This window comes from Artemia sp. Qi Xiang Cuo, chromosome 15, assembly GCF_049724085.1.
Source record: "Artemia sp. Qi Xiang Cuo chromosome 15, ASM4972408v1, whole genome shotgun sequence".
Lineage (NCBI taxonomy): Eukaryota > Metazoa > Arthropoda > Branchiopoda > Anostraca > Artemiidae > Artemia > Artemia sp. Qi Xiang Cuo.
This window is the reverse complement of record NC_142808.1, coordinates 9251758-9262500: the sequence shown is the minus strand read 5'-3', so window position 1 is coordinate 9262500 and position 10743 is coordinate 9251758. Positions and strand designations below refer to the sequence as shown.

General features: G+C 34.5%; 1 protein-coding gene across 2 annotated transcripts in view; it reads right to left on the bottom strand.

Annotated features, from left to right (window-relative positions):
• Positions 1 to 6871: 6871 nt before the first annotated feature.
• Positions 6872 to 10743, bottom strand: part of aralar1 (calcium-binding mitochondrial carrier protein aralar1) — an 81103-nt gene continuing 77231 nt past the window's right edge. For both annotated transcript variants that reach the window (XM_089101943.1, XM_089101944.1), the window contains one exon: positions 6872 to 8272. In XM_089101943.1, the coding sequence (XP_088958069.1) occupies positions 8116 to 8272 (157 nt within the window). In that variant the 3' untranslated portion in view covers positions 6872 to 8115. The remainder of the gene's footprint in view (positions 8273 to 10743) is intronic.

Genomic DNA, 10743 nt, shown 5'->3' with positions numbered 1-10743 from the left:
GATAATTTCAGTTCGGCAGCAGAAAGATATCCCTGTTCCTATGTACAGTATTTTAATCGCCAAATTAATATTTGTTTTATTGCTTTTCTGTAGTCTGACATTGTACTTGCTACTTTGGATTTTGCTGTTTTAGAAGCTTTTTGAACATTTAATCTTTTTTTCAACACTGTCACACTCGTGTTAGGTTAAAACTACTGGATCGAATAATATTCTTTTCTGTTGTGATTGCAGTGTCAGATGAATCCTAATAAACAACGAACTTCTGGACCATTCTAACTGGAAGTTTAGAAATATAAGAATAACCATTTCCCTATATTCATTGTTAAGTAAAAAGTAAATAAAATGTAAACTCCAGTATTTATTTCTTGTCCCGAGGCATAGCTACAGCAGAGACTTTTTAACAACTTAGCTGTAACGCCTGCGAACATTAATGGTATAGGTATGTTTCTTGATTACATTATTAAAGTCCTATCCTACAGTCCAAGCCCCTCAGAGATTTTTTTTTACAATCTAATACAAAATCTAGTCCTAAGCTTTTAGCTTCTTGCCTTCGAATTGAGCATGACATATGATGACGTACGACATACGCATGTCATGTGATAGATAACTATGATGCTTTATAGCAGAAAAATAAACTCACTTCTCATGGCGTCCAAGTATATTTCAAATTTGCAAACTTGTTCTAGAGTATAGCCATACGAGTTGGAAGCATATTGCTTAATAAAAGATCACTCACTGAAAGATCCCGAGGCTCTTACAACAAAAATCTCGCAACATTCTCCCCTTTCCTACTGTAATTCATTTTCCCCGTCCATCAACTGCCCTCTCCATACCCCAATCCCCCCCCCGCCCCCAGCTTGCCCTCCCAACTGGAATTTAGTTTCTGCAAAAAAATCTCAAATTAATACATTAAAAGTCAAGATTGCCAGGAATCTCGGCATCTCACGTAAGCTGAAGCACACATTCCCTAGTTCTATCACGCAACTTTTCTTCTTTTCCCTGATCTAATTCTATATTCCTTATTGTCCCATCATTCGAACGTCTACTTTTCAGTCAAATTTTGTAGTATAGCATTTCTTAATGAGAAGACCAGACTAGTCGTAAAGTTCGCAAATCCATCTCCTGTTAATCCCCTCTTAAATTTCCATTCACCTTATGCCCTTGCATGTAGTCTACTTGGAGTCTACTTTTGCACGGAGTTCAATGTCTTGGAGTCTACCAAGACATTGGAGTCTACTTATGCACAACTACAAGGGATACTTCCACTTGTATTTCCGTCTCCTATTTTTGTGTCTCAAAGCTCTTCATATTACCTTCGTTATTTTGATAATATAGAAGTCCCTGCCACATTTCTTATTTTAGCCTCTGGTTAGCTTCAAGAGAATGGACTACCCTTCAAGCTATTGCCCAGGGCTGTTACTCCTCTGGATTATCCAAACGTATGGTGGTTGATTTTTTTTTTAATTTAGTTTTAATTTATGAATGCTTAGACATACTTTTTATTTATTTATCATATTATTTTTTTCATTTGTATTTGGATGTTTTTTCATTAGGTGTCCTTTTTTTCGTTTTATAGGTGTATTTATTGATTTTTTTTCTAGTCGGTTATATAAAGAGACAATGGTTTTCAAACGTCTGGTGGCTGATTTTTTATAAATCAATTTTAATCTGTACTTTGTTAAATGTACATCTTTTTTATTTATTAGTATTATTATTCTTTTTCGCCAGTTCCACATCGACTTATTTAGTTTGTAGTTTTTCTCATATTTAAATGAATTCTTTCTCTTGTTCCTTCTGTCTCTTCTTTATTTTTTTTCTCTAGTTTTAGGAGTAAATGTTTTATATATTATGTATTTAAATGTTTAAAAGCTTTGTTTCATGATCCCCTCTTTTACAGGCCATAGAGCCTTTGCTGGTACTTGTGATTCTATTATTGAATGGTTTTTAATATTTTGTTGGTTGAAATATATCTTATCTTAGAAAGAGACTTTAATGGGTCAAACGAGTCAAAAACTGAATTTCTTTTTAAACAGAAAGTAACAGATAATTTTTGATTTTACAAGACAAGTCAAAGTCTTGTAATCCTCTTTGGATAATTTAAATCACTTTTAACAATTCCTTTTTTTCACACATTCTTATGCCCAATTTGTCTAGCTGTCAGTGAGAGGTCTTTCAGATAAATATGGAGAAGGAGGAGGGGTGAGTTTTCAGGGGCATCCCGAGGCCCCCCCCCCTTCCCCAGTTTTTTGGCATTCGGTAAAATTTTCGCCGCAGGCGAAAATTTCGGCCGTAATTTTGCAAAATCGGCCGAAATTTAGCAAAATTCTTGATTTCTGCAGAAAATCTGGCATAAATCAGGTAGCGATTCATTAAAAATCTACGAAGATCGACCCCCAATAAAATGAGCCTCAGGACGCCCCTATGAGTTTCTCCCCGTGAACACACTCATTAAGGTGAACATATTTATACTAAGCACATAATATGGGTACAAGAACCGATATTTAAATGCTGGTTCAATTTTATTAGCTTAAATTATTATAAATCTTATTAGTCTAGAGCTGCAAGTTTAATATGAATTAATAAAAGATGAGGCGGTCTAAAAGATAATAACTATCCCTTTTTCATTCTTCTACTCTCCTTTTCTCTCACTTACCTCCCTTAATTTAGTTAGTTTTAACTTTTTTGCGTATATATGGCCCCTCACAAGTGTTATTTTAATTGAACATATTAAGAAGTATCTTTTTTTATTTTTTTTAAGCTATGGTTCACTTCAAAATGACCTGACTTGCTAACAAATTAAAATACATATTGAGAGCGGAGCGATAAGTACCTTTATAAGAAAGCTAATTGTCATAAATTTTATCTTCATTTTAGATATTATAAATTATGAATTATTTAATATAAATTACATTAATAATGATAAATTATAATTACATTAGTTATAATTATATATAATTAATTAAATTAATCTAATTTAATTATATTAAATTAATTATACAATAAATTATATTATTAAATTATTTAGTATAATTATTTAATATCAATTATAATTTAGATATAAATTATTTCTTTTTTTTTATATATTTTCCTCCAAAACAAGGAGCAGGAATCAAACCGAAACCAAGAGTCTACTGTAGAGAATTTAAAGGAGTTGTACAGGCGTGCTTTATGGAGTGTTTACCTCGAAAGCCGAACCGAAAATCATAAAAAGAATCTTTCGTTTCTAAAGTGGCAAGCAGACTAGAAAGCATAGCATTAAAGAAACAAATATAATAGTAAAGATGCTCAGTGGAGTAGGAAGGGGGACACGGAGGGGATGTACCACCCCGAGTGCCATCCTTGTAGGGCTGACAAAAACGGATCGACAAGGGCTATTTTTTCTATTGTTTTTCATGTATGTTATCTACCCAAAACATTCTTTTCAAAGTAGTTTCCTTACCATCTCCTATCCGTCTTAACACGGATCGTAGCGGTAGTAGCTTGAATTTGCCATTTCTTTTGGAAAACAACCTTTAATAACTTATTAATCGTTTCGCATATAATAATCATATTTAGTATAACATTGATGTTATAACAGTGTTAATAGGACTAATATGTTTAAAAATATTGTATTTTGTTTATACTTCATTATGTATTTAAGTTATTTACATGAAAATATTTGGTACGAATTCTTAAAAACGCACAAATTACCTTTCCTTTCACTTATTTGTTTCCATAACGTAAGCACTTTAAATGAGTCTTGTTAATTGTAAGTTTAACAGTTCTTAAAAAAATAGGGGAGGGGGGCGTGACAAGTTGGAATTCCGCCTCGAGTGTCAGAAGAACTTTCTACACCACAGATGATACTGGGTGATAACGATCTGAAATCGGATTTAGAAGGAGGAGCTGACTGAATAAAGCAGGACGGTGATGCTCAAGGCTTATTGAGAGAATTGATCGCGTGCCAAGTTTTCAAAGTTTCGAACGATAAGTTTCTCCTTCACTATGATATATCACATCAAGACTATATTTCTCAGTTCAATTTGTTCCTGTCACAGAAGTTCAGTCTCATAAGTATTTTTATTGCTGCTGAGTTGAAAAATTCACGTTTTCAGTGAAAATAACAAAAGTTAAAAATACCTCACGTGACAATGTTTATAGATTTACACAGATGTTCCTGGAGCAATCTTCACCTGTCAAAGCAATGAGTTGCCACTGGTAATATTTCGATTCGTAAAATCTTTTGAAGTTAGACCAGACAATTCCCTTGAGTACATTTTGTCGTTACTAGGAGTCGTAGTTAACTCTTCTAGGTTGCAGATACTGCTGTAACTATGGTGTTGACAATTAACCCTAGCAAGTATTGCGAGAAATAAATTAGAAAGCAATATCATAGAATATGATTGGATAGGTAAAACTTGTGTGATGTTGCATTTATTCAGAAAATTTAGTTCAGAATTTATTACATAACAACTTTTATTCTTTCAAATTGAGTTTTTTAGACTTCACGCTGAATAGATGGCTGAATAAATCACACACTGATAACTGAAAAAATTGTCTATTTTTTATTTTACCTGCTGCTTTCTTCCATGTTTTTAGCTTTGAAATTCTTCCGATTTGGGATTTTGTTTCATTTGATCTCCACGTTATTTGTTCTTTGTCTTTTTATTTTTCTTTTTCTGTTCAAAATCGTTCGCATTTTTGCCTAGAAAATGTGAACTTGATTTTTGAGAATTTCTCTAATACTGCTGAGGAAGAGAAGCCACTGTCTTCTCGAAATATCCGTTTTGTTGCATCTACTATTTTCGTGGGTCTTGTAAAATCCCGTTCTCGCTTTTCTCCTCTTTTTTTGTGAATAGAAGACGTTGCCGCATTTATAATAAAGAAAAAAAAAATGTTGACTGTTTCCCTCGGGTCCATGAGCATATATACGCATGAATACCACTAAAATCGACGTAGAATCAATTGATGGCTTTCGTTGGTGTGGCCACCAATGGGATTCATGGCTTGAAGTTGTCTCCCTCCCAACCCGGGACTGTAAAAAGTTAAATCTAATGATCTGTCACCTCCTAGCACCAGAGAGGGCTATAAGTCAGTTTATGCCCTGGATCAGATATAAGTAGCATTAAGGAGTATATATTACTAGTTCACATAGTTGGTTTCCAGTTTAAAAGGTGAGCTAATTATTGGATATATATGAATACCTTTCCATTACTGAGTTATGAGTTAGGTGAACATACCACTCAATGCTAAGCCCTTATGCCCTTTATGAACCCTTGAAGATGATACCTTTTTCTCTTAATTTGGCTAGAAAAGGGTTAAAGACAACAATACTTACTTGAGAATATGCAGAATAATTTAGTTAACACATTTCGACTGCAGCTCCACGATAATTTATTCCAACCCTCTAGTGTACAAATATATTGCCTAAATTATATATTTCCCATGTGTTTTATGGTTCTTGAATTCGTCACAGTTGATTGAATTTACCTTTCCAAGGTTTTAGGACGAAAACTGCATCTTTAAGCATCTTCTATTGCATTTACCGTTGGCTTTAGAAATTGATATTTAATCCCTCTTGATTTCCGCGAATATCTCTGGTCTACGCTGTTATTATCAAATTATAGAGTAACATTAAACCCCCAAATTATCAGAATTTATTCGAAATAGGAAGGGGGCTGCCTCTTCCTCATCCTCAATCTCCCCTTCGTGGTCATAGAAATCAAAAATTGCGTGTTCTAGTCCTTTTTTATAATTCAAAATTGTTGGAGACCAGACTGCCCTAAAACTGTTTTTGATATCTGGTCCTTTTATTATTTTATTGCATTTATTGGCGAGTATTTTTTCAGCCTGGATACATAACTTATGTCTAATACATGAAATAGGGTAAGATACCCAGTAATCAGCCAGCTAATCCACTCTTTAACAGCTAAGTCATTGTAAAATCTCAAACATACAACCTAGAAATTGGATTATTTCACCATTGGATGTGTCAAAATCTTTTAACGGGTATGTGATTTGTTTGAATATTTTAACCAAACACAGCACTCACAATTTCAAATATATTGATAGACAATAATCGAGCCTGGATCTTGGCCACATATTTCATGCTTGAGCCTAATCTTAGAAAATACTATCTAATATTAGAAAAAGGATATCAAAGTTTGAAAAATATATCCTAATGACAGACACTGTCAACCAAGGATTGACTTAATCTAAGACAAGTGCAGTGAAACAGAATAGTTGTATTTATATGAACTAGAGCTAACTTTTGTCTAAATTCAAAATTGGAACACCAGATGGTCAACCAGTTCCAAATGGTCTAGTCCTAATCATCAGCCAATCACAAATATCCGACCCTATACACATAATTTCCAAGATTAGGAGCCTTAGCCAATCACAACTTTCCGACCCTATACACATAATGTCCAAGATTAGGAGCCTTAGCCAATCACAACTTTCCGACCCTATACACATAATGTCCAAGATTAGGAGCCTTAACAAATCACAAATATCCGACCCTATACACATAATGTCCAAGATTAGGAGTCTTCTCTCTATTTGTAGGAAAGTTTATCTTTAATCAGGACATCTGGTCAAGATTAGGAACTGGCTGAGTACTGGGGGTCTTACGAGAGTTGTCATGCACTGAAAACCTATTTCACAGCATCGGGTGTCTTTCTATTTAAAATCATCCTATAGGGAATATCGCGTACAGACCATTCCTTATCAGGCGACAAGATGAAAGAAATAGTAGAGGCATTCATAGAAAAATCTTATTAAGTTGACCTGGTTAAAACAACCTATCTGAGTATCAAAATTTTTAAACAAAAAATTTCGTCGGAAACGCACAAAAACCATAGTGTCAGAATTTCTTGCATACAAGTCCAAATAATAAACTCAAATTATTTATTCACAAATATTTGAACAGCCCAAAATATACTTGATGTCTTATTCTATAAATTTACAGCTAGTCCAAATCAAATTCATGTACTACACTGTCCTGATGATAGTCCCCGATCTTTCCTCAAATAGGTGGCAGCAACGATTTAATCGCTAGCAAATAGTTGGCAGCAAAGGTTTATTGATTTTTGACAGTTTTAGAACACATGCGCCTGGTTAACAAGACGGGTATGCCCGACACAAGGACTTTAATAGTAAAGAAGCGTCGTTAACCCGATGCAATGCAAGACGGGTTGAAAAATTACCACATTGAAGTGGTAATAACATTCTACCGACGAAAGGACCTTAGTAGTCAAGAAGGGTTGTTAATCTGATACAATACGGGTTGAAAGTAAATCTCTAGACTTGTTTATCCAAGGTTACTTTGGACTAAACATAATCAAAATTTTTTCACGTAAGTTATCTATAATTCGTCAATATAATTGTTGTTTAAGCTTAATTGCATCTTAAACCATTTTCTGCCACATTTAAGAGGAGATAGCAACCCATGAGTTTTTTGAGAAGCAAGATAGGAGAAATATTTCCCAAAAATTCTCAACAGGGCTAAACTTTGGAACTTTGTTCCAAAAACAAAAGATCAGATTTCCGTAATTTTACATGAAAGCGAATACAAAGATTTTTTAGATTCTTTTCAGAAGATCATTTTATTCAGCGTTTTGTTATGGGATAAAATTATGTTACATAATTTGAGTCAGATATACAGAAATGAGGAAAGACAACTAAGATATTATTCTCCGCAGAAAACTAAAATTCACAACAACGGGTTAAAACTAATAAAATACAAGTGTTAAAACAGCCATAAAAAAACTTTAATTGATGAATTTTCCTCTTTTTCAGTAGCGCACTACTGCTTTATTTTAATGAGCCCCCTGTTCTGGCCATCACAGATTACATATCTTCTATAATTAATTCACTTGACGAAGGACAAATTTTACGCTTTAGACATGAGCCATCTATCTTTCTATTGCAATAAATTAATTTCCTTTTCATTACTAACTGCACTCTGTAATCTTTTATTACAGATTACAAGTACTACAATCACCAGCTATAATCTTCATAATCATCAGATGACAAGAAAATGAGAAAGGGTTTGGGGGACGCACCTGCCACCGCCAAACACAAAGCCTAAACTATTACAGAAACAAACTTTAACTACTAAAAACGAGACTATGTTTAGTGGGGTCTGAATTTGGGCAATACTAAGCCAAATTTACTTTCCACGCCATCTAAGATCGGTAACGCTACTTGGTAGCCTCCAATATGATCAGGATTCAAGCTTCTTGCAGTTTCTGCACTTGTCGCTATCCGAGATTCAGATCCAGCAGGACGCCTAAAATAAAATTAATATATTCATGGGTAACTGAAAACGTGTTCTCTCTAAAAGAAGGCAAAGTAGCTTCACATATTTAGTCAAATAGAAGGCACTTCATACTACTACTACAACTCACTGCAGCATCAAGCCGCCTAAGGCCAACACAGCTACGCGCGCTCTTCCTCCATCCCAATCGATTCAAAGCCTCCCTCTTTGAATCAAGGAAGTTCCCGTTTCCCTTATGATATTTCCGTATGATATTCTCCCGCCCCATTCGGGGACGACCTGCTTTTCGTTTGGCCCTAGACAGTTGGCCAAAAAGGACAATCCTTGGCAATCTGTTACCCTTCATCCACAGCACGTATCCTATTCATACCAAGAATAATTCAAAGATAAAAGAAAATTTAAATAAAATTGAAGTAAATTACTATTATCAACAATTCACAACAGCCCCACATCACTTAAGGTCAAAACAGATGCACACAACGGCGTTAATTGGGAGGGGTTGCATCTGTCATCAAAGATTTCCCCACTCCTACAAATAGAAATTTTTTTTAGTATTTCTAGTTTTTTTAGTTATTCCTATTTTTAGTATTTTCATAAAAATGGCCTTTTTTGCATTTTCATTGAAAAAATTAAAAGCAGCAAAGCTGCCAAATCCCTAGATTTCGAAAAACACAATCCTCCCTCCCTTCATTTCCGTGATATGACCCCACTGGCTGCACACGCCCATACTCCAAATCATTCTAGTCAAAGCTTCACTCTTTACCCCCCTCCCCCCCCTCCATGAAGTTGCTCCTTCTCACCTTCATGATGTCATTCTAGACAAGAGAAAAAGTTGTGGATTCATTTCTTTTTTATATCCAAGGACAAGCAAAATAAATTTACCAAAGCAATCCCCTTCTTAGCAAAATATAATACTTTTTAAAACTAAGTTATAACAACAAAATTAAGAATTTACCTTATTTCATCACCTAGGCTGCTCTTATTTGTTCTTTCTAAAGATTGCTTTAATGACAAGTCCTTTCAAAATCTATGCAGTTTTGAGACTATAGAGCTCATCTTAGGTTTACATGTTTCTTCATTTTTCTTTGAATTTTTTTTTTGAAAACGTTTTAAAATTAATTATTTTTAAAGTAACTATCAACACTACTTTATCAACACTACTACATTGCCCTTCAACGCTAAGATGCCATGAATAGTTCCTAGAATACATCGGGCATAGGAACTGCACCGACAAAATACTGAACGTCCTACTTATTATCAGGGGCGTATTTCCAGCATTTTTATGGGGGGGGGAAGAGAGGTCTACATCTAGAGAGTCAAGGGAAATGGGCTACATAATAATTTTTTTCTCTCAATCATTGGGGGTCAACTGCCCACACTGCACCCCCTCCCCCCGAACGACGCCACTTCTTATTACATTGACTAAATGATACTATAGGAAAATCATCGAAAAATACGAGAGTATAAACGAGCAGACTTTGACTGACACGAGCCGATTTCGTATTCACAAAGGCGCAATCGGAAACCAGATTTTTTCTAAAAAAAAAAAAATCAGAAAACAGAGTTTTGATGACAATTTTACATTAAGGCAGGATGCTCTCAGGCGGAAGCGGTTATTTTCATTTTTAAGCCTGAGTAAAAATTATTGATTCGGTGGCCTATATTTTTGCGGACGATTTTTTGGTTGGCAGAGAAAAAAAAATACATTGGAATTACTAAACTGCACGCAACGTAATCTGGACAACGTAATATGCATAACGTAATCAAGAACGTATAAATAGTCACCTACAGCCAGGCTCACCTACCCTAGAGACTAATTACAGCGCGTTTCTGGTACCAATACTCAAGAAGACACTTTATAAAAGGTTAACACCAAAGACACCACCCCTTACTTTTGGGTTTTTACATCGAGTTTTCCTTTCGTGTTGTTATTACAAGTGCTGGTCTCTTTTACCACTTGGAAACTCAGTAACTGATCTTGAACCTCCATTTTTTTAACCGAATTTTATCATCGAGTCCTCCCTATCTATTGTTTCTGACCAAAATTCACTCTTTTTATTTTTCATTGAATATATTGACGCTTTGATTTTTCTTTGTTTTCCTTATTTATTTATTTTGTTACCTTATCTACCTTATATATTCCTTATTTACCTTATTTACTTTACTCATTTCGTGAAGTGTTTTCGCCGAAAAGGAAAACTTCAATAGTTTCATTGGCCCGGCGACCGATCTGTTTTTAAATCTTATCTTATAAAATATCTAAAGACGAACAGGCCAGCCATGACAAAACAAAGAGAAAAAAGAAAATTCAAATTGAAGAACAAAACAAGGGGTCTACGTCCAGTAGAAGGAAAGGAAAAGACAAACTAAACGACGGATATTCCGCCTGAAAAAACTAGGCGTTTTCAGCGCTAAATATAGAAGAAAAACTAATTAAAAGAATAAAGAAAAAATGTAAAATAATCTATAAAATCTAAAAATAA